The 25,001-nt window shown below is 34.8% G+C and overlaps 1 protein-coding gene across 1 annotated transcript; it reads right to left on the bottom strand.

Annotated features, from left to right (window-relative positions):
• Positions 1-676: 676 nt before the first annotated feature.
• On the bottom strand, positions 677-7,013 carry LOC110697468. The gene is made up of 5 exons (XM_021874835.1): positions 6,776-7,013; positions 5,783-6,048; positions 3,195-3,406; positions 1,736-2,000; positions 677-1,307 (listed from the first exon to the last, which is right to left on the bottom strand). The coding sequence occupies exons 2-5, from the start codon at positions 6,044-6,046 to the stop codon at positions 1,008-1,010; spliced, it is 1,041 nt and encodes a 346-aa protein (XP_021730527.1). The 5' UTR covers positions 6,047-6,048; positions 6,776-7,013; the 3' UTR covers positions 677-1,007.
• Between the last annotated feature and the right edge of the window lie 17,988 nt (positions 7,014-25,001).

Here is a 25,001-nt window from a genome sequence, read left to right as displayed (position 1 = left end):
AAAAGGGCATTAATTTACAATATTACCACTAGATTGACAAAATTTGTCAATCATAAAGATTAACTTGTATTTTCTCTTTAAAATATACTTTAATTGTCATAATTTTAGTGAAATGAAGGAAGGAACATTTACAGTAATTAGTCAGCGGAGTAGCACAAAGACAACATTACTTTGAAGTGTTCCCATTTGTGCTAGTTCTCTAAACCTGGAATTTGGCATGTATAGGAATGTAGGATTGTAAACGCAAAATAAAGTTATGACCTGATATAGGATTATTTTACAATCAAGTATAGGTTTATTTGATTGTACAATAATTGAATGTTTGTAAGCTACATTTGAGGTTTTTACCACAAGTATTATGTCCCATCATGTAAGGTTATTTACCAAAGTGTAATAGGTAATGTTCATACTTGTTTAGATTGGAATTGCCCTACGTTAGTTTCATCTTTTGAGGCGTTCCTATGCCAGCCTATGCCCTGCAATTTTACACGTAAGTTTCTTAGTTACCACTTCCGTTTGCGCTCGCTTGTTCTTGACATGATTCTTATATCTGAAACCCAAAGCCTCTTCTTGTGCTTCACACTTCCATCTTTTGTACTCGCAAACCTATCAAGTGGATAGATGATAGATTCCGATGAACTAGGTGGAGGTAGGTTCTCTGGTTAACTCTGGATTGTGGGTAAGAAAGTTATCTTAATTATCTTAAGTAATAATAACTAGTTTTACAATATTCACAACATATAAAAACTATAGGCTCATTTAACTGATTCACTGGGCTCGCCATCTAGCTTTCTGCAGGCTGTGAAATTAGTAGTACACTGCTTTGTCTAAGTTTAGTGTAAACTTGGCATTGTATTCTGCTGTAAATCAGAACTTATAACATGGTATTATTGTACAAGAATGTTTTTATAAACTACCAAACATACACGACATCACCACATGTTCCTAATATTGATGCACTCGGGATCTGACCATTTTTTAGGTTGCACGAATCCTGAACTGGTGTCTTAGGAGTTCTCACCAAGAAGTAGTGCCTTGAGAATAGCTTCATTCATCCCGTCCGCAAAGGGAAACAAATGACCTGCCCCGGACACCTCATGGTACTTAATCCATGGAAGTCTTTGCGCGATGTATTTCTGCAACGTGACAGGTACAAGTGTATCTTCATTACCCTGCCATAGATGCACTGATCCTTGCTTGGATCCAAAGGGGTTTGTCAGATTCAGCGGACTAAAATCCCAGCTCCCAAATCCAATCATCATGTCCCGGTATATTGACTCGAATTCTCCTTGTTGCTTCACCTGTCCCTGAAAAGCCACAGATTTTCTTTATTACAATTTATCCTACTATACCAAACAGTTGCTCTGATATCGAGACAAAATATACTATTTACACATCAAGCCATTAATTACTTGACCTTCTCACAAACTACATTTCATCTAACTCGGAAAATATCTATATATTAAGCCATGATATCAAAATACCATTGCCAGATTAAGTTGATCAGATACATAAGTTGGTTTACCAGTTTGAAACAGATGTAGCATATTAGCATATATTCTATAATTTCTCTCCTTGCAAAAGTTCTAAGGAAGACAACATGCTACGTAATTAAGACTGATGAATATCAAGCAGCAGTTCCAGATTGAAATTTGAGCTACATTGTGTATCCAAAAACAAAAGAACAATAAGTATTATGAAATGAGGTCAAAACTGATGGAATAAGCCAACTTACCATATGACCAGTTCCAAGTGAAATAATCTTGGGGATAAGTTCATAATCCTGTCGACTTAGTACAGCTTTTCCAGCAGCGACACTGGAACCAGGAAAGAGCCTTTGAGTGTTCCACCAATAAGTAAGCCAGGGAAAGTAGTAGACAACCCTTTGTGCCCATTGGTCTTGAGGTGGCTGTCGTTGAAAGGCTTCTTTAGATAAGTTGTCAGGGAAGCCACTCCACCAGTAATTCACAACCGGAGCTAATAGTGCTGCTCCTGCTAGCCTGCAACAGCAAACCAGCGAACAAAACCAAAAAGCATTTTTAATTATATTATGATCTTACATACTAAAACGATCATATGAACATTCGACCATTATCAATGGCTTTAAAATAATATCCTCAGGCATCAGTGGATTCATTACATCCCGCCTGAAGGAGATACCCGCACCCCAGCGTCGGTAGGGACCCAGAGAGCTGCCAAGGGATTCAATTAAAATAGCTCTATAATAATCAAAAGCATTGTTATGTTGTTCTTTCTCTCTCTCTCTTTTTTTTTTTTTTTTTTTTTTTTTTTTTTTTTTTTTTTCCCCTTTTTAAAATTATGTTGGTGAAATTTGTGTTTCAATCCATGGTGAATTGGAAATAGCCTCTTATTTATTTCATAATAAAGTAATGTACATCACCCTTCATTACATCAGAGTGAGCCACTATGAAGGCATGATGATAATAATAATGATGTTGAAAAGTTACCTATTCCAATATACTAAGTAGTAGATTTGAAATATCCCAAGGTAATTTTTCTGCATTAATATAGTCAGGGTTTTGACTGTCAAATAGTAGCAAATTTCAAAAACCTAATGTTTTCAAGGCATTATAAGCTTGCTCAACGTGGGTGTGGGTCCGATCCATCAGAATACGGCCAATAATTCAATGTAATATCAGACTTATCAAGGACCTTTACCAATTGAAAATATGATCATTATAGAGGTAAGTATTTTATCAATAAACCTGTACATTGCATTGTTTACTTTCAAGGAAGTCATTCTCACAATCTCACTCTCCAAATTTTCCAGAGGGGAGCAAGCCTACTGCTAAGTGCTAACGTCTTCAAAAAAGTCAAATTCTAATACCACAATAATAAATACTTTACACAATGTATAGGAACAGAAATGATTCAAAAAGTTGTTGACAGGTAAACTGTAGACTCTGACAGGATGCTACCACACCAAATTATTTTTTAGGATCTTTATCCCAATTTTGAGGACTTCCAACTCACCAAATGAACCAAACAATTCTTATAATATTTTCACTCAATATTATGAACCTTGTAAACATATAATACTCATAAGCGATAAATACAGAATGCCTGGGCATAGAAAGAACCATACTTCGCTACTTGTGTTAAGATGTATGGACTGGATAGATATAAGACAATACCTATGAGGAATGTATTTGAGGCTAGATATAAGACAATACCTGTGAGGAATGTATTTGAGGGAACCCCAAACTGTTTGGCCGCCCATGGAGAAGCCAATCAGATAAAATTTGTCCCCAAGCTTTAACTGGTCGGCAAGATCTTCAATATCCAAAGTAAAGCTTTTCACTGTTCTCTTTGGATCAGGATCACTTTCTCCATAACCTGGCCTATCAAATGACACTATATACAATCCCAACTGTTCAATGACTTCCTGTGAGAGAGAAAAAAAAAAAAAAAAAAAAACAAGAAGAAGAAGAATGAAGCTTATGAATGTCTAATATGTCAGATCAATAGAATGAAATAGCATTTCTTGTCTAGAAGTAAATAGTGCATTTTATGGAATGTATTAATGACAAGAAAAGTTCATAGCTTAATATGCAAATAAATCACAAAAAGAAGTTAAAGTAACTTATGCAGATAGTGTCCATAGTCAAAACTTTTCAGCAAAAAAATTTCAGAGGAAATATCTATTAGTCACATTGTTAAAGAGAAAAATGAGAGAATAAATGTACAAATTAATAAAACATCAATAATAGGCAAGGGTAGAGACTTTGGAGTTGAGATATTAAGGTTTAAGTCCGATCACCTTCTCTAATTTTTCCTTTAAAGTGGGTGCCAAAAAGGTATGTAGCAAGAAAAAAAAAACAGAGGAAGTATATTTGTAGCTAAGACTATTTTTTGGATTTAAGAGATAAAACAAAAGTGAGTAACAAATGCAAAAGAGATTATGAGGACTAGCCTCAGATACTCCGAAAGTATTTCAATTAAGAGAAATTTTTCAATCATAACACATAGTGATGCATAATGGCGAAAATCATAAAGGACAAGAGTTTACCACAAATATTCACAAAAGGACCAAGTTGAGAGAGTTCTCAGATTACATGTCATCAAAAGCTAGTCTTCTTTCTAAGAAAGACCTACTTTGTATAAGTAATTTATTGATAACCAAGGTAGGAAATAAATTATTTTGGCTTTACTACGCTGAGATTAGACTAGGCTCTCTATTTGTTTTTCACTCTTGGAAAAACTATTTTCCACCAATGAAAAAATTGTTTCCACCCTTTATTAACCAAATAATGGAAAATGGTCCTGAAAATGTTTCCGTCAAAACAAACGGAGACTATGAATGGAAATCAAATTATACCCTCACTTGTGATCTAGCCTACTGCCTACTGGGTATGCTACTCAAACTGATGCTTAGTGTTATCAAAGCCAACTAAGAGACCGCTCCAAGCTTTCTGGAGCTTACCATCTGTTGCTCAAACTTAAATAAGCAAATTCCAACTAATTCTCTTCTTCCTTGATCTTCAATAACTTACCATTCAGACCTTTTAAGGCAATTTTAAGGGTATCTTCTAAGTAATATCTCAATGTTTTATGCTAGTCAAACCTGAGAGTTGACCCCCTAAACAATCACCTACCCTAACTACTTCAGAAAGGTGCCCACTATACATGACAAGTGGCTTTTACTTAACCTTAAAAGTTAAAATCAACCAAACTTGAAGCCCCTGAATCTCCAATTATCCTCAAGACTTGATAAAGCATACAGTAAATTCTATGTTATTAGTTTGCAAGAGTGTTGTGCATACCAAAAAGATTTAGGCAGCCCCCGAATGTATCGTTCAAGGCAAAAAAGAATTATGTGTGCTTAAGCAAAAGATAACACTGTATTGATGACCCTGTCCCAAAAAAAAATAAAAATGTATTGATGACAAAGATGATTCATGTTGAAACTAAAAATGGTGTTGGATATGATATTCTATTGTTTCATTATGGATTTTTGGAAAAAAAGTCGATTTCATGCTTTTGGTATAAAGATGATATTCTTTGGAAATCCCATATTACATCATTTTCGGAAAAGGAGAAAGAACCTTGCATCTATCTCCAGTTTTTAGTAATGACAATTTGATTTTGACTTTGTCAATACATAACTTTGGCTATTAATTTTGTGATTATCTATAAGTAAAAAATGATTATTGATACATTGGAAACATACACTAAGTAAAAGTTTTTCTTAGGTATATTATAGGAAATAAGATAAAAGATAAAGTATAATAACACTTTCATTCTCATATACACTCTACACTTTCATTTTATAAATGAATTTACTAATATTTTATCATCTCTCTCTTCCTACAACTAAAAATCTCTCTTATTCAATTGGTAAGAACCCACTAACTCTTACCTCATCTAATTCTTCAATAGAACAACAATCGATAAACTAGACAACATTTATCACCTAAAACTTTGTGCAAAGTTGAGTATAAACACCTTTCTAAGATGGAGGGAGTATATGAATATTGCTGAAATCCAAATGTTGCAAACTTGCATTTGAAAAAAAATAAAATAAAAATGAAAGAGGTATTTTATTTTATTTTTTTATTAAGGACCATTGCCAAAATATATCATTATTCATGTAGCACCAATTCAGATCACATCACAAGAGCATATCAATTTATGTAAGTAGCCCCAACTTATATTCCTCAATGAATTTTTTTTTGCTAATACAAGTTTTCAATAAAAGTAAAAGCAAGAAAGAAAGATTAAGGAATTTACATCCTTGGGTAGAAAAAAAAAAAATCAATACCTGAAGAAGGTTAGCTGCAACAACCACATCATGCCTGGAATTGCCAAAACCATGAACAAATACAATTTTAAACTTGGCATTCTCCTTTGGTACACCAATCTCATTGTAGGCCAAATATCTGCCATCCCTCAGCTTCACTCTTGGTGCTGTTATGGGCGGTCCACCAGGAAACCCACATATCCTCGGAGATGGTGGCAGGTTAGATTGATAAAGACATGTTGCCACTATGGCAATAAGCAAGATTATTCCAACACTCTTCAACATACCTAAGAATATATATTGAATTATAAGTTGGAAACATGAACAACAATCTTTACTTAATGATATTGTATTAGATTGATCAACTTTTAATGTAAATAAATGGCACATACTATGTAAACAAATATCAGCAATTTACGCGATAACCAAAGAAAGACACGAACATTCATCATTTAGGATATCAGTAGATTGCAATTCAGTGAATCATAAAATTTAAAGATCATGTTTAACAGGACTATTTACATAATTTCCATTCTACACGCGGGTGTAAATTACACACTCTCTTCATCTATTGCATTCTTCTACCCAAGTATATAAAGCATATTATTGCCAATATCAGTTAACTTAACCCCCCCTCCCCCCCCCCCCCCCCCCCCAAGAATCGGGATCAAATCTCGCCTACATCACAAAGATTAGTACTGTTCCATTAGGTAGATGAATGAATGAATTTGATGACAGGATTCATTAAACAAAAACATTTATTTATCTTTTTTATTTTAGTTTGTAAAATACAATAAATGATGAGATTCAACAAGGAATACTCCTAATCTGCTATCAGGGACTCAGCGTAGTAACTTAATTTACTCAAAATTGGAGCCAAAAGAACACACAAACAATTAAGAACAATTAATATCAAAATATACCCAGAAAATTGAAAAACAGCAGGAAAATATTTCTTTCATTGAATGAGAAAGTAATCAAAATTTTTGCATGAGTTTATGAAAAAAAAAAAACCTTCTCAGAAGCTGGAAAGATGAAAGTTAGTATCAATCTGAGACCCAAAGTAGCGCAGCTGAAGACTTGCTCTGAAGCTTGGTATGATTGTAATGATACAAATCATACAAGAAGAGTATAACTCTGGAGTATGAATTTGGGCAGAAAATGGGAGAAAAAGATAAACAAGTGAATTTGGCAGGGATTTCAATGTTGTTGTTGGTGGGTGAACCGGTATCTATCCAGGCACACGGCCACACGTATGACACATAATGACAGAAGTTTCTATTCACTCTCCTTATTTTTTTTACCTTATTCCATTATTTTTTTTTTTTTGGTAATGATAATGGAATTAAGTTTGAAATTCATGACAAAATCACGCGCGGAACGGTGTACTTAATGTTAATTTATTCTTAATATTTCCTTTTTTAGCTTTTTACACATAGCCCTAAGGACTATGTTTATCAATTTTTTTTTTTTTCCGACCTACTCGCTCCATCTCCTTTTTTTATGAACATTTACTTTTAACAATCAATTACCAATAATCAATAATTATATATTAAATTTCCTTAAAAAAAAATAGAAAAATAATAATAATAAATATTAAATTAATAATAATAATAATAAATATTAAATTAATAATAATAATAATTAATATTCAATAATAATAATAATCAATATTTAATGATAATAATAACTAATATTAAATTTATAATAATAATAATAATATTAATTAATTTATAATAATAAAAATTAGTATTTAATAATAATATTAATATTCCTCAAAAAAAAAAATTTAATAACAATTAATAATAATAATAATAATAATAATTAATATTTAATAATAATAATTAATATTAAATTTATAATAATAAAAATAATAATTAAAATTTTGTGAAAAGCTAAACGACACCCTCATTTTACCAGGTAACGTCCGCATTTAAATATGAATGGACGAACATACCCTCACCTGTATTCTACGTTTTTCTTCCCGCTAACTCAATGTAACATTCTTTCCTTCCAACCAATAAACCATCACCAACAAGGCCACCACCAACTGAGGGTGAGGTTATCTATCGTCGAGAGTTAAGTCATGTTTTTTTCTTTTTTTTTTGGTTGAAGGCAAAACGCCTAATTTTTTCAAATATCCAAGGAGAAAACGCGTAAAATTTTCAAAACACCTAGGGAGAAACTAAAATTCTAGGCGTTTCTCCCCATAGAGTTTTGAAAATTTTAGGCATTTCTTTTCCAATTTTTTTTGCGGTTTTTGTTTTTATCATAACTTTTGATCTCAAACTTGAATTAAGACAATTAATACATCGCTGGAAAGCTCTAGATGTCTACTTTCTAACCCAATTGAAATTAGGTCAATATCATTTCTAGATTTTAAGATATGGTTGAAATACTAAACTTGCTCTAAAACCTATACCCTTGCACAATTTCGGCCTTATCTTAATATCTAAAAAGGATGTTGACTTGATTTTAATTGGGATGAAAGGTAGACATCCAGAGCTTTTCAACGATATATTATTTGTCTTAATTCGAGTTCGGGATCAAAACTTATGACAAAAACAAAACCACAAAAAAAAAAAAAAAATGTCACGCCTGGAATTTACAAACTCCATGGGGATGGAGAAATGCCTAGAATTTTAGTTTCTCTCTAAGAAGTTTGAAAATTCTAGGCGTTTTCTCCTTTGGATAATTTAAAAACTAGGCATTTGTTCTCCAACCAAAATAAAAAACACGACTTAAACTCCGTCGATAACCTCGCCCTCGGTCGGTGGTGGTTTGTTGGGAGGAGAGAATATTAAAGTGAGTTAGTGGGAAGAAAAAAAATGTAGAATACAGGCTAGGGTATATTTGTAATACCCCGTATTTTTATAAATATTTTAATTTAAATAAGTATTTCTTAAAGTATTTAAATAATTCGAAATGAATTACTTATGGTTTTCATTAATTTAAAAAGAATTATTTTAAATAAAAGTTTATTTTTAATTATTTAATAATCTTGAAAATATTTTATTTCATGATTTGGAAATATTGGGGCATATTATTTTATAAAAGGAAACTTTTAAAGTCAATGAATTTTAAGGAAAGTCAAAATACTAGTTTGACTAGGAAAGGGATCATTAAGGGTAGTAAAGGAATTTTAAGTAGGAGGGTTATTGAGAGGGGGTATAAATACCCATCATATGCCAAAGGTGGAGTGCACCCAAAGGTAAACTCTCTCTCTCCTCTTATTTTCTTTTCCCCTTCTCCTTATTTTTATTTTTGTTCAATCACCACCCACGCACACCACCACACCCGCCGGCCACCACCACACGCCACCATCGGCCAGCGGCCACCACCACCGGCGTGCGCTAGTGGCAGCAGCACTGAACGACAAGCGCGACAGCAGCCTTGCCGCGGTGGTGCTGTGCGCACCTTTCAAAAAAAATTATTCTTTTGATTTTTAATTAAATCTACCCTAAATTTAATTATTGTTTTTGGGTTTTGTGATGATTTTATGATGTTTGATAATAAGTATGATGTATATAAATTTTCAGATTTGATTTTTAAGTAAAAAGCCCCAAATTGAAAACCCTAGGTTTCTAAATTAATGTTTATTGATGGAATTTGATTGTGATTGATTGAAACTATTGAAATTAATGTTTTTAAACTATATTACAGCAAGTTTATAAGTTTTAATAATGCTGGAATTTTTATATATAACCTATAATTATGTTTCTTGAAAGGATTTTTAATAACCCATTAATTGGGAATTAAAGTAAGGGTTTTTAATTAAATTTTAGCTTATTTTAGAGGGTTTATGAGTGATTTAAAGAGGGTATATATTGCTGGAAATTTGTGAGGAAGAGGTATTAATATTTCTTTGTAATTTTGATTTGCAAGAGACTTTCAAGTGAGTGATTTTATTTAGGCGTGGCGAATTTGAGATCATAGTCAAGGTAGATTCGCGTACTTGGTAATTTCTTGAATATGTAGAAGCATGCTAGGCTTTGCTTAATTAATTCCAAGTAGTATCATGATAGGTATTGGTTGAAATTTGTTGATTTGATTGATGTTGGTGAATGATTGGTAATGTATGAATTATTTATGATGAATTGGTGATTGGAATTAATTATGTTGGCATGTTGATTATGAACCATACTTTTATTATTGGCATGTTAGAGAGCATGTTTAATTAAACTAAATGTTTAATTTGGTTTGGAATATGAAAAGGGATTTTTATTATGGTTCATATAATTTTTATTGATGCTTTAAGCATGGGAATTGAGCTATTTAAGTGTCTTAGTACACATGAATAAATTATATTGCGGTGCTTATGTGCACTTAAGGTGTTTCTAACACCGAGGGATAGGATTTGCGGCGCATTATGCGTTTAAGGTGTCTTTGACACCGTGGTAGTTAAAAAGGGTTCAACTATTAAATATATGTGGACACTAATTATTCAAGAATTAAATTGATATGTTTGATTGCTTGGATGAATTATAATGTTTAGTTGTGCTATCGTTTGAGAGTCATCACCAAGTATAATAATATGTAAACAACGTAAAGTGAAAGAGATTACACACCAAAACTCTTGGAACGTATATACCTTGGGTATGAACATATGGGGGGAGTTATGGGGTTTTATATTTAACCATGACTTCTACTGGGAGTACACGACGTTGTATTTTCCTTTTTATTTATTTTATGCGCAGGACGTCCGGTCACTTCATGTGACATTTGTCTACCAGGCGCCACCACCACGGTGGCGGTGGTCAGGCCATGCGCCGGCCACTATTTCGTCCTTTTTTTTTTTTTTAATTTTATTTAAAGTTTTTGGTTTGTTTTTTTTTTTTTTTTTTTTTTTGTGTTTTTTAGCATTGATAAATTTGAAATTAAATATGTGTTAATAATTTCAAAAAAAAAACAAAATTATGTTTTATTTTGAAATTATGTTTTAAATATGTGTTAATAATGTCCAAAAAAAACAAAATTATGTTTTAATTTGAAATTAATATGTGTTAGTAACTTCAAAATAAAACAAAATCATGTTTTAATTTTGTATGTGTATGACTACTTTTATATATAATAACGTGTTAATTTTGTGTTAATTATGTGTACATTTAGAAATTAAATATATTATGCGTTAAATATAGAAATGAAATTTAGAAATTAAAAATTTAGAAATTAATTATGTGTTAATTTTGTGTCAAATGTATTAATTTAATCTTTATATAATTATATTTACATGTCATTGTTGTAGGATTTTGGTGGAGACGGTGTTGATTACAGCGGGATTTTTGTACATGGTGGTCCCTTTGAAGATGCTCAACAAGAGATAAATTGGGCAAAACAGGTTGCAATTAAATCTGGTTTTTGTTTAGTAGTAGCATCTCATAAATCTCAGCGGGATGGTAGAATGGATCGCATTTTGAGATGCGACCGTTATCGCAAAAGGGAGGAACGAAATTTCAGTAGAGCAATTTGGTTTGATACAAAGCGGAAAGGTTGTGGGTGTGAGTTCAGAGTAAAGGTTCGGCAACACCAAAGTCGTGACGGTTGGGAAGTGAAGGGTTACTCTAAATGGGGGTATCACAACCATGAGATGATAGTATATGAAGTGGGTCATCGACAGTTAAGCGGCCTAAGTCATGCTGCAAAACTAGTTGTCAAAGAAATGAGTGATGCTCAAGTGAAACCTGCTTAAATATTAGCATCTGTGTTAGAGAAGTTTCTTGAAGACCAGCCGAACCGAAGACACATCTACAACGTCAGACAGAAACTGAGGTTTGAACGGTCAGAGGGACACAACCCTATTCAGCAGCTTCTACACCATGCACAAGCACGTGGTTACCTGTTCTGGTTTTATTATGATGAAGAGACATCGCAGGTGACTCATTTATTCCTTGTGCATCCTGATTATGCTGATATGATCAAGTCTTGGCCATCTGTGATTTTGATCGATTCAAAGTACAAGACAAACAAGTACAAGTTCCCACTGGTTGAGATGGTTGGGATGGCTCCAACGAACCAGAACTTTTTGATTGGTTATGTTGTCATCGCTGTCGTCGCCATGGTGGAGGTCTCTAATCAACCTCGGGTGCGAATACCGGTTGTACCATTCCATGTAATGCTGGTCACACATGCCAGTCACCTCAGTTGGAGGCCGCTACAGCTCCGCAGTCCATAGGCGGGCAACCATCGAAAACTGCTCCCACGTGGCAACCATGCTTTTCGGCCATTGGACGACGTACTCCTTCGACGACGCAGATCGGATCACCTTACTGGGCCATGCTGGCGGAGGAGGGACAACTTGGACAAATCCAAGCTGGCGAAGACAGCGCTGGGGCATGTACGCCTCTACGATCTCACGATACTGAATCAGTCCCGTGTAGAGGGTCCTGGGTACCCTATTACTTGGGTTCTGGTCGAAAGGCATCCAGTTCACCTGCACATTTTTTCAAATTAGTAAAATCATATAATAAATGCATCAAAATATAAAATTAGAAATAATTTATACACTTTACCTCTAAGGGGGACATCCTGTCAAGCAATAACCGTATCAATCGGAGGCGGTCAACGGACTTCTTCTCGAACCGCGGACTCCACGCAGAGGCACGTGCCATCCCATCCCCAATAGGAACCGGGTCGCGGTGTGGTCGAAACACAGGAAAATACTCATATATCCAGGTTTGTAATAATTTCAGACATCCAGCGATACCTGCCGCGTCAGCCCGACTCGAGAATCCTAAATGGCGATACAGATACGCCAACGTAGCCGACCCCCAAGAATATTGGCCTACTCCGCCAGGCTCACACGCGTCAACTATGTCGTGTGGCCTGAGCTTGTTTCCGCTCTTATCCGGAAACAAGGTATACCCGAGGAGAAGAAAAACATATGCAGCCAGTTGTGTGTCATGTGTCCTACGTGCAGTGGGGTGCAAGCAAACATCGCTGCAAAACGGCTGCGATCTTCACACCGCCGTGATCCCAAACACCAAGCGCCGCGGTGTACAGCGCAACCCTGTCCATCGCCAAACTCCGCTAGTAAATCTGTCTGATCCGCATCAGTCACAACAGAAAGTCGTTTTCCCTCTGCGGGAATTCCAAGGATGGCCTCGACGTCATGCAACATGATCGTCATCTCACCGAACGGAAGGTGGAAAGAGTTCGTATCCGGCTGCCATCGATCAACGAAAGCCGCGATCAGCGTTGAGTTAATCCTATCGTGCATGGTGGCAGGAAGGTGACTCACTCTAGTGCCTCTCAATTGGCCGAGCATCTCGCTCTCCTCCGGCCAAGCCTCAGCCCAACTACACAAAAAGTTACAAGTCTTTTCCCGGGTTTGGCATTTCAAAATGCCCGTATCCAAAGCCCTCTCCTGGTCCTCCCAGATACGGGTAGCTATGTGTCCTAGAAAGCTAGGAATCACACTCCCGTCTACAGGTCCCCCAGCCACCTCACCCCTTACCACCCAAGAATCATTAACGCCCCTCGACCGTTTTCTACTTCCCCCAGACACAATGGACGTAGATGATGTGCCAGATCCACTAACAAATCTACCATCTCTACCCTTACGCACATCTACCCTATGCGTCTCATACATATCATCAACCCTCTGACTGAATGGACCGTAATCATCATATGGTCCACTCTGATCGTCCATCCCAAGCACCACATCCTCATCTGCGTCCTCCTCAACCTCCTCTTCCTCATCACCATCATCATCTTCATCCTCCTCAGAATGGTGAACCCGTTCTCTGCGAGCTGAGGCCAAAATACCACGGGATCTAACGTGTTTGGGCCCCGAGCTCTCCATTGAGTAGATTCTACTTCTAATAACATCCATACTCTTCCCCGCACCAAGTCGAAAATGCGATACCTAACTCCATATAAATAACGAAATATAATAATAACAATTGTTATTATTATTTATATTAATAATCTATTTTTTTAAGTACCAGCAACAAAAATTAGAAATACCTAACAAAAAAAATCAAATAATTGACATAAAAAAAAAGTACACAACACTGAAAAAAAAGATAAACAGAAAAAAATACACACAAACAGAAAAAAAACCAAAACATACAAAATACATATAAACATAAACAAATTTACAAAAAAAAATAAATAAAATACAACAACATTGGAAAAAAAAACAAAACAAAATACAAATAATTGAAAAAAAAATATAAACATAAAAAAAAACAAATTTGAAAAAAAAAATATAAAAACAAACAAAACAATATAAACAAAAACAAAAAAATTTAAACAAAAAATATAAACAAAAAAAAATGTAAACATAAACAAAAAAAATATAAACAAAAAACAAAAAATTAAACAAAAAAAAAAACAAAAAAAAAAAAAAAAAAATACAAAAATTCTGAAAAAAAATTAAAAAAACCAAGAAAGGTGGCGGCGCCCTAGCTAGACGCCAGGCCCACGGCGGCGGCGCCTGGGCAGGACGCCTTGGCCACGGTGCAAGACACCACCACCTTGGCCCTGGCGTCTGGCCCAGCCACCGCTGCCGTGGGCTAGGAATCTGGCTACGGCGCCGCCACTGTGGCCACGACGTCCTCCCCAGGCGCCGCCGTCGCATCGTTTTTTTTTTTTTTTTTAAAAAGGTACCTTCCCACCGTGTGACCGCCCTCCCTCCGCCTCCAGTGCCGCCACTTCCTTGCCTTGCCGCCTCGACATTGTAGTTTGAATTTTTTTTTTACAGAGAGAAAATGAGAGTAGACAGTAGAGAGAAGATGAGAGTGTGTTTTTTAGCTTTTGGGAAAAAGTGTCAATTCACTTAAAAAATTATTGGATTTATGTAGAGATTTGCGGGCGATGTTTAGCAGTTCATATTGGTTAAGGAGGGAATTAGAGGGGAATTAAAAAAGAGGGTGTGGGAATAGTAAAAAAAAGGCATGTGACATGCACATGATAGGTCAATGCCGGAAAATGATGAGTCCACGTCGAAAAGTGTCACTGTCTTCAACAAAAAAAATTTCTGAACAAGTTTCATATGGCCAAGAAATGTTCAAAAGGTTTTTCCGGACAAAAAACTTGCTTTAAATGGTTTTTTTTGACAAATTTTCCAAAAAAAAAAAGGTTACTTATACAGGGGTTACTTATTCAAGTGTTACTTATTTAGGGGTTACTTAGTCGGTCAATGATTACTTATTCTTGGGTTACTCAGTCGGTAAAGGGTTACTTATTCTAAAATTACTCAGTTGTTTATCGCGTTTTCTTTATGAGAGTACCTCCTGAATGGCCAAATAACCCTTTGAATAAGTAACCCCTGACCAAATTAAACAAGTATTTCCTGAATCAGTAACCTCAGAATAAGTAACTTCTATTAGTAACCCTGGTCACACGGTGTGGCCATCCACATATAAAAATTTCGGTATATTAAAACACATATAAGCAATGACACATGTCATTTCCGGGTGCGTCCTTATTTAATTTTTTTTATTTTTAATTTGTATTTAATAAACAAATCTTTTACATAAATATAACAATATTCTAGAATGAAGAGTAAGTAATTATTGTTATATTTTCATAATAAAAATAGCAATAATTGTTGTACTTATATAAAAGATTTGATATATTTTTCCAAAAAATCAAATAAAACTAACTTAGAAATATCCATCCTTAATAATAGCCCTTAATGTATCATAAAATCGAGGCCACGGTTTATAAAGCAAAGAAACTAGTCGTTATGTGGGCCCTTAGGTCGAAAAATTTGCTAGAACCGAGAAGGTGTGGTGATCGCTAACTCTTGTTAATTTAATCAGTCCAAGCAAAACTAATCCAATCTCTGTGTCTTGAATTTAAAATTTCTGCTGTTCCCATCCAGTCTAGCCTAGGACTGATGAACAACCCTACTTGAGAGCCTCATTTCACCTTTTGGAACAATCAAGTCCAACAGGAAGAAGATCATCGTCTTGATTGGTCTTGATTGTGTCTGATATTATGTTTGAATATGGAATTAATTTCAATTTTGCTTGTATTGAAAATGGTGGTTTTCAATGAATAGAGATAGAAAATATGTATGGTTAGAGAGAGAAAATGAGGATGGCTGGTATTGAAATGAAAAATGGGTTTAGTTTTTTTTTTTAATTTTTAAATCACTATTTATAATTTGATTTGCCTGTATGTGCGATTGTGCGCACGTTAAAACGCGTCGTTTTACAAGAGGGAGCATAAATGCATACTCCCTCCGTTAAGTCTGACTCACTTTGCACTTGCGCGGTCTCCAATGAAAATCTTTGACCATGAATATCTTCGGCTATGTATAAGTGAAAATTATAAAAAGTTGATATTTGAAAACTTTATAATAAGGGAAATCTAACAAGATCACTCACGCTAATTTATTTGTATTATATAAATTATAACATATGGTCAAAGTTATATTATTTTGACCACATAAATAGTAAGTGAGTCGAACTTTCAGGAACGAAGGTAGTATTTAGTTTTGAGACTAGCTAATACTAGTTGTTCATATAGATTAGAGCATCAAAAAATAAATAAATTCTGGAATTTAGAATTCCTCACTAATTAATTTGTTGTTTGTGCTTGTTTTCAAACCAAAAAAAAAAAAAAAAAAAAACAAAAAAAAAAAAATAGTGTTGTCTGCGATTGATTAAATAAATTTGAGGATTGGGGATGCAAGTTTGGCCTATTGCTAGTAAATTCTTGTTAGTTTATCATCAATTCTCTTGCTACTTCTTGATTTTTATTTTTCAATCAATTTAAACCCTTTGATTTGGCCGATTTGATTTTGATGGAGTAAAAAAAATAGATTATCAATTTTCATCATTAGAGTTGAAACAAATAACTTTAATCGAATTGGTTTTGTCACCAAATTCTGTTTTTTTTAGAAGTTTGTTATTCTCGTTAAAATTGCCTTTAACACTCTAAAGTATAGCTTGGGTGCTGCCAATGCCCCAAACTTTTACTAGTAGCTTGAACACCACCAAATGTTGATTGGGGTGCAAGAGCAACACATGTCATCAAATACCCTTTAATTTAACTAATTACCAAAAATGTCTCACTTTGAATGCTAAAAATTCTCATTAATGTCAAGCGTTGCATCGAAATCACTAGTTGGTGGTGTTTTAGCTACTAGTCAAAGTTCGGGGTGTTGACTGCACCCAAGCTATACTTTAGGGTGTTGAGGCCAATTTTGCCTATTTATATTAGTTCTGTCATGAGCTTGTTTGTAAAGAAAATTTTCAACAGTAAGACCCTGTTCACTTCACCTTATTTTGCTGATAATTATTTTTTGCTGAACTTTAATTAGTTATGTCGAATTGAAATTAATTTTAATGAACTTAAATTGTTTTTAATGAATTAATATTATTTTTGCTAAATTGAAATTATTTTTACTGATTCTCTATTACACCCTCTGTTTTTAAATACTTGCTCAATTTCACCTCGGCACTTATGCCAATGCTAATTTTTGATCAATAATATCTTTGTTATCAATAAGTATAAATTTTAACAATTTAAAATTAATGATCTATTCATTGAGATGATTCCAACAAGTACCCACGAGACTATATTTTTTTTTTTCTTATGTATAAATCACAAACGAACTAAAGACCTGTTCACTTCACCTTATAAAAATAATATTCTGTAAAAATAATTTCAATTCAGTAAAAATAATTTCAGTTTAGTAAAAATAAATTAATCAGTACTTTTAAAGAAGAAATATAATAGAGAATTAGTAAAAATAATTTCAGTTCAGCAAAAATAGTTTCAGTTCAATTAAATAATTTAAGTTCAGGAAAAATAATTACTTTTACTGAATAGTGTAAAAGTAGAAATGGAGCAAGTTTTAAAAACGGATGGAGTATATTTCTTCTTTAAGAAAGTGATTTTTACTGAAACTGAACTTATTTATAAAAATTACTTCTACTGAATATATTTTTTAAGGTGAAGTGAATAGGGCCTAAGAGTATTGTGAATTAATAACAAAAATGTTCCCTCTCTTTTCTCTCTATCTCTATATGCTTCTTATCTCTATTCTCTATTAATCCATATTCTAGTAGTAAGCTCAATCTTGCATTATAAATCACTGAAGAATCCTGAAGGTATGGTTGGACTCGTTATTCCGAATTTAAGCTTCTATAATTGAGCGCTACTGTTTAAGTATGTTTGGATGTGTCAATCCAATTCCCTATGCTCAGCCATACTACCTCTGTTCTCAATTGTTTGCCCAATAGAAATATTTTACTTTATTAAGTTTTAACTGAGTGGAATTCATAGAGAGAAATGTGGTGGGATCAAAAGTGTTTTTGTGAGAGTAAAATAGTGATCCGTATGTACATTAGTAGTATGGAGCAATATTTAAAAAATGACTTAGAAAGAAAATTGGGGCAAACAAAAAGGAACGGAAGGAGTATTTATTAAAAAGCCAATACCATCTTAATCCGATGAAGGAGATAGGGACAAATAAACTTCACTGGTCATGGGGTTATAAATGGCATAGTTAGAGTTTTTACGGAGCTTAAAAGACTTGAACTTCCTCCGTTTTTTCAAAGTTACAAACTAAAAAGTGTAGGAAAGTAAACCCATTATAGTAATGTACTTACATTAGAGATTAGGGAATGCTAAGAACAATAACACTACAAAGGATCAATGGGTGAAAGGTTGGACATTTCAGCTTACGGATTCGGTCACCACGAAGGAAAGACACTCGCTAGACTCTGTAGCGAGTCTCATTAATAGTCAGACTAACAAATTTCAACAGGTGTGTCACCAATATTTTAGAGGCATATGCGCATGTGTAAGGAGAGTTAGAAAAGTTTCTACAATGTGTCTATGTCTCCTTTCCGAATAGCCATTGTGTTGAGGTGTATGTGGTGGAGAAGTTAGATGAGATATTCCATCAATTGAAAGGTATTTTTGGAGTGATTCATATTCACCTCCGTTGTCGGAATATAGGGTTTTAAGTGGGAATTGAAAATATTTTTCAACCAATTCTGTGAATCTAATAAAAACGTTAGTGGTGTCCGATTTGAGTTTAAGAGGGTATAACCATATGTATTTGGTGTAATGATCAACAAAAATAACGTAGTATTTAAAATAAGGTAATTTGTGACTTTTATTACAAGCACATTCATTACAATCTAAAGTTGATAGACTAGAGACATTGAGATTACTTTTTGAGATAAGATGATGAAAGACATTTGGGAAGGATGCCCAAAACAATGATGCCAATGAAGAGAGGTTGTAACACCCCAATAATTCTCTCTAAAAGAAAACCTGCAAAAACCTGTAATAACCTGTATAACCTGTAAAACTTGTAAGAGAATTATTGGAGTGCTACCACCACGTGTTCAAACGTTAAGGCTAGTTTTAGAAATCAGCAGCGGAAAATTAACTTAGTTTTAAAAAAAAAATATAAATTTCAAAACTAAAAGTCAAAACTCAATTTAGTCTTACAAGTTGGAACCATAACGACCCTTATTCAAAATCCAGTAAAATAGGAAGTAAATGGAATTAGAACCAAAATAAAATTTAATCAATGATATAAAATAAGCTAAGTAATCAGCCAACGCTCCACTCAATCCCATCACCCTGATGCAGCAAAAACCTGTGATGAATCTGCTCCCCAATATTACAAGTGTAATAATTGGATATTACAGGGTCATTGAAGGCGAAGGCCATGACCAAAGAAAACACACAAAAGAACGCAATCAGCAACGCTGTGTACATACAAGTTACGAAATATAGTAAAGAGTTCTAGCATGATACTAACAAGCATTCCATACACTCACAATATTATCATTGACTCGAACACATGACTCCATAGTTACTCATTACTAAGTTTTTATTTAAATAGCATCGATCACTTCATTAATTGATTGGATTAAGCAATAGACCGGATTGTCCACCTGTGCTCCATTCCGGAACATTAAATAAGAAAACCCTATGCTCCTTTCGGAAGACATTAATGAACATCCAATGGCAGACGGGCGCGACTCCGTGGCCATAGCTAGTATGAGATCTCATCTAACTCATTATAATTTTAAAAGAATTTAAAACAAGAGACTCGTAGATCAGACGACCTCTGAAAAGTGCACGGCTAATACCCCGTGAACCCCAACCCCTGTTTGTCATTACTCTAGATGTGCACAAATCCAGAGTTTTATTGCTCATCCTTCTTGCACTTTACGTGATTTACCAGTTTAAATTTGGTGATGACTCATATGCAAACAACACAACCAATCATACATCAATCATTCAAATCATTCAAGTTTCCAATTCAATTCTTAATTTATTAGTGACAAACAACATTTATTATTGAATCCTTTAACTACCTCGGTGTATAAACACCTTAAGTGCATAAGGCACCTCATATCCACACTCTTGTCTTATAAGACTTTAACTCTTCCTTTACTCATTCCATTTCAATACAGATGAATAAGTAATTAAAATGATTCATTCCATATGTATACTTGTAGCTTTACTTCTAAGCTCTCCTTGCAAAGTATTGCATAAATAATGCTCATAAGGAAAAATCAATGCAAATTTCTCATACATGAATTATAACAATCATCACATTTATCATCAATCAACTCATTACCAAACAATGTCAACCAATCCACAAGTTCCCTAGCATGATTCAAGGTTTTTCCAAGTCCCTAAACATGCTCCTAAAATCAAGTTTTCTCGTATTCTTATACGTACCTTAATAAAATCATCTTTCCAACTAGCCACAATGCTAGAAATTACTCAACTTAAAGTCTCCTACAATACCAAATACATAAACTCATTTACTTCCTTGATTACACAAATTTCTAGCAACTTTTAAACACTTTAAATCTTCTCTAATAAGCTGAAATTTTGGTTTAAAACCTTTAAAACTTTTTCTTTAAGTGGGTAATTAAAACCACAAAGTAAAAACTCATTCTTGGCGTTTATATAAAAATTCCAGCACACTTTTTAAAATTTAAACCCCCCAAATAAATCTGAAAATTATTTTTAAAACATTAAACCTTCATCAAAAATCAAAAACTGTCCGAAAACCCTATTTAGAGGCTGATTTTGGCCACGAGAGAGTGGTATTCAATACCAAAGGTAGTGTGTTATGATTAGAACGTTGTTTACACATGAAAAACACTATTTATTTGTAAAAAACGGACGAGTTATAATCTCAGCGGGATTAAAACGTGATTAAAATAATTAAGAATGGAGATCGGAATTTAATTACCGAAAATTTGTTTTTATGTTTAATTAATCTTTATAAATTCAATAGGAATGAAAACCCTAATTTAATTGATTATTAGAACCCTAAAAATCAACACTTTAATAGTTAAAATCCTAACTTTTAATACTTTATAAAATCATAATTTAAAACCATACAAAATCTGAAATTTATACTCTTTAGTTGTCAAAACACAATTATTAAATATACTAATCATATTTCAATAATTAAAATCAAAACTCAAAAATACATACTACATAAAAATATTTTAAAAACAAGAGGAGAGAGAAACAACCACCGAGGGGTGGCCGACGGCTGACGGTGGCAGGTGGCCGTTGTGGTCGCCGGTGGTGATGTGACGCAAGGTGGCGTGAGGTGGGGTTTGTTTCTCCCAAAACCCTCACGTACAACAACATTGAAAAAGAAAAAGAACGGAAAGAATAAGAAAAGAAAGAAAAGGAAAAGAAAAGAAAACTAAGGGAAAAGAAAAGAAGGGTTACTTACCCCAAAAATCTGATTTTTGATCTCTTGTGTGGGAAATTTTTGGGGCTTAGGGGGATGTTTATAGAGTAGAGAATAAATATTAGGGTTGAGCTTAATAAATAAGTAGGCTTTAGTTATGAAATATTTGACCTACAAGGGTTCAAATAAAAGAATTGGGCTTACTTAAATAAAACGGGTTGGTCCACTAGAAGTATGTAAGAATTGTTTAATATTATTATTTAAATGAGCCCAAACGATTAATAAACATTTAGCCCAAAATAAATTATACTTTTATAAAACTCAATAATTTAAATACTTTACCCTTTAAATATTTAATTAAAATACTTGAGTACTTTTAAAAATATATTTTATAATTAATTAAATAATTTATAAAATACATAAAAATACGGAGTATTACAGAGGTGGTTGTTGTGCTTGTGAAGACCTTAAGAGTTTGTGAAGACACCTCATAGATGCCAAACTTAGAGTGGGCCTGGAAGAGGCATGCCCCCGTTGTGAGATCCTTAACAAAGAAAGAATTTGGTGAGAAAACAATAGAAATATTATTGTCTTTACATAGTTGGGAAACAGAGATTATGTTCTTGGTAATTGCAGGCACAACAAGAACATTATGTAGAGTTACAGAATTTGAGAATTTAATTGAGCCAAAATGAGTGATAGTGAGAGCCTTACCATCACCAATTAGAAGTTCTTCAGTGCCGTCATAAGGGGCATGTAAAGAGAGATTGTTGAGGTCATTAGTGACATGGTGTGATGCACCAGTGTCCAACAGCCAAGGAGAAGAGGAGGTATTTTGAGGGAGACCAAGTGCGTTGGCTTGAGGTTTATTTTGAGGACGATTAGTGGAGAAATAGGAGGGGGGGTTAGCATTTGGATGTTGTTTCCTGAATAAGGAGCACTGACTGACCACATGACCTTGAGTGCGACACCATTGACATCGACCAAGGAAAGGCCGAGACTGTTTGGTATGGGTAGTGGGTGTGGGAAGGATACCTGCAGTGGGTGAGCGAGGAGGGTTGCGGTTGTGGTTATGGTTGGAAATGTGAAAGGCAGTAGCAGGGAGGGAGGAAGGAGGGGTTTGTTGAAGCAAGGTGAGCTCCTTGTTTATGAGCTTTTCATGTAATTCCTCTAAGGAAATTGGGATATCCCTTGCAGTTACAGACTCGGCAACAGATTGATAGGCATCATCTAAGCCAGCAAGTACACGATCGATGAGATCCTCATGGTCTTGTGGCTTCCTAAGGCTGCGAGTTGATCAGCGCAGGCCTTGATGGCTTGAATAAATTCAGTTATTGTCTTATCACCCTTGGTGATTCAACGAAGTTGATCTTTAAGTTGTTTTATGTGACCACGGCTAGGAGTTGCATAGGTTTTGTGGAGAATATCACAAAATTACTTGGAGGTTTTTGCTTGAGACACCAACGGAACAAGCGTGGCAGAGAGTGTGCCAACAAGTGCACCACATATGAGCTTGTCTTGCCTAGTCCAGTATGAGAAATCAGGATTGGGAGTAGTGGTGTCGTTATGAATGATAGTGGCAGAGGGAGGAGGGAGGGAGCCATCAACAAACTGGAACAAATCGTGGCCAACAAGTATAGCCTCAATCTGCATTTTCCAGGAGAGATAGTTGGTAGCCGTTAGTTTTATAGCGTTGGGGATGTTCAAGAATATGAACGGTTTGGAGGGGTCCGAGTTGTTAAGAATTTGCTGAGATGAATTAGGAGTAGCCATTGAAGAGGAGATGGAGAAGGCTCAAAGAAGGAGAAGAAGAGAATATATGGAGGATCGTTTAATCTGATACCATATAGAAGAATATAATTTTTTTTTATTAAAAACAAGAGCTGTACACCAAGGTATAAGTATACACAAGAGAAGCTATTCTAGGAAAAGATAAATTACAATTACATAAATCAAGGAGAGAATAAGAGGGAAATAATCAGTGATTGATTTCTCCTTGATTGTAGGCATAATCAAGGGAATGGGAATGTTCATTCCGTAATAATTCTGAGCACCAATATCACAAGGAGAAACCAAAAGGATGAGCAAATCTTCCTTTTCGGGTTACTACACTGTTAAATCAGCATACACAGCAGTACTTGACTACTTGAGAACACCTTTCTACATACAACAAATTCAAATCTAATGGGATATGAAAACTTTCCCGTGGAAGCTTTGTTAAGAGCAGTCGAAAACTAATACTTCGTATCATGATATAGGTGTTGCAACTGATCTTGTGCATGTTCTTTGTGGCCAAGCCCTCAAGTCTTCAAAACATCTGTTCAGGAACTTTGGATGGCCTTTAAAAGTGTGGTTGGCATTGTTGTTAGGGATTAATTCTCGAGCTAAATATCCCATTCAAATTGGGATCAATAGATCAAATCCTAGATCAACCTTCTCTCAAAGTATGACAAGACTCTCTGTCAACTTACTATTGTGTTTTTTGTTGATAATTTAGAGTGTCGGAGTGGAGCGCTCGCTCTACGGAATCGCTCTCGCGCCAGCTAGGCGCAACCCGCGATAAAATCGCGCATAAACTGCGATGAGAATCTGGAAAATCTGGAAAGTTAGGAGGCGCGCCCGTGCCATGGTATGACGCAAGCCACGCCTAAACCGTGTCAAAATCGCGTCAACTCTCTGGAAAATTGAAATTTTTAGGCAAAGAAGGAGGCGCGCCCGCGCCGCTTCGCTCGCGTCCGCGCTTCTTGCCGTTTTATGCGACGGTTAGATTCTATTTTATATAGAATGTTGTTTTCGAAAGAGAATAGACATAACTTTATTCTCTTATTTTCTCCCCAAGAGTTCTCTAAATAATTTTCTTGCAAACTATTTTGAGAAAATCTCTTGATTTTAGCCTTCTTTGTGATTCATCCATCGGTGTTTCGATTCTTTGTGCTAAGAACGGAATTTCTGTCAATTGTATCTCAAAGGGAATTTCCGAAATAACCCTAGCACCGTGTGGGGGAAATTAATCCCTTTAGGAAAGTATTCATACGCCTTTGACAGTGTATCAAGACCATAGTCTCAAGGGACGTTGCAATTCTCATGTTCATGTTCGGTTGATCGGCTTGGAATTAAGGCAAGTGTAACTAAACTTCACATTAGTGTCGTCATTAGAAATTTCTGTAATTTCTTAGTGATATTAATACTTGATTGTAACACCTTGGTTGTGTTTGATTGTATTACTTTACTTTGTTATAGTAATCACATAATTTAGATTTTGTTCCCACACACTTTATTAAGTGTTCTCTTGATTGAATACGCTGTAAAACCTAACATTTTTTGCAGGATTGTGGGTGATTTGGAAACATATAAACAATGTGATTTCTCAAGGGGAAGACCCAGAGCCTAAAAATTTGGTCTCGTCGATGCAAGTGTGGGTTCTATCAGCCAGGAAGTGGTGAATTATAGCTTAACGTGTTCCCAGCGCAGGAGCATTCCACCTACAAGTCACTGCAATCAGGTTGCCTCAGACAGGATAGCAAAGGAATTTCAGCCTGGTGGCTAATAGGTGCTTGGAAACAATCTAAGATGAATAAATTTACATTCTAT

Source organism: Chenopodium quinoa, unplaced genomic scaffold, assembly GCF_001683475.1.
Source record: "Chenopodium quinoa cultivar QQ74 unplaced genomic scaffold, ASM168347v1, whole genome shotgun sequence".
Classification (NCBI taxonomy): domain Eukaryota; kingdom Viridiplantae; phylum Streptophyta; class Magnoliopsida; order Caryophyllales; family Amaranthaceae; genus Chenopodium; species Chenopodium quinoa.
This window is presented reverse-complemented; position numbering and strand designations above follow the sequence as displayed.

Coding starts and splice junctions, on each gene's coding strand:
- LOC110697468 (XM_021874835.1), bottom strand. CDS start 6,046: ATGTTGAAGAGTGTTGGAATAATCTTGCTTATTGCCATAGTGGCAACA. Junction 2,001..3,194: donor CTCAAATACATTCCTCACAG/GTATTGTCTTAT, acceptor TTGCTGTTGCAG/GCTAGCAGGAGCAGCACTAT. Junction 1,308..1,735: donor CACTTGGAACTGGTCATATG/GTAAGTTGGCTT, acceptor GTGGCTTTTCAG/GGACAGGTGAAGCAACAAGG.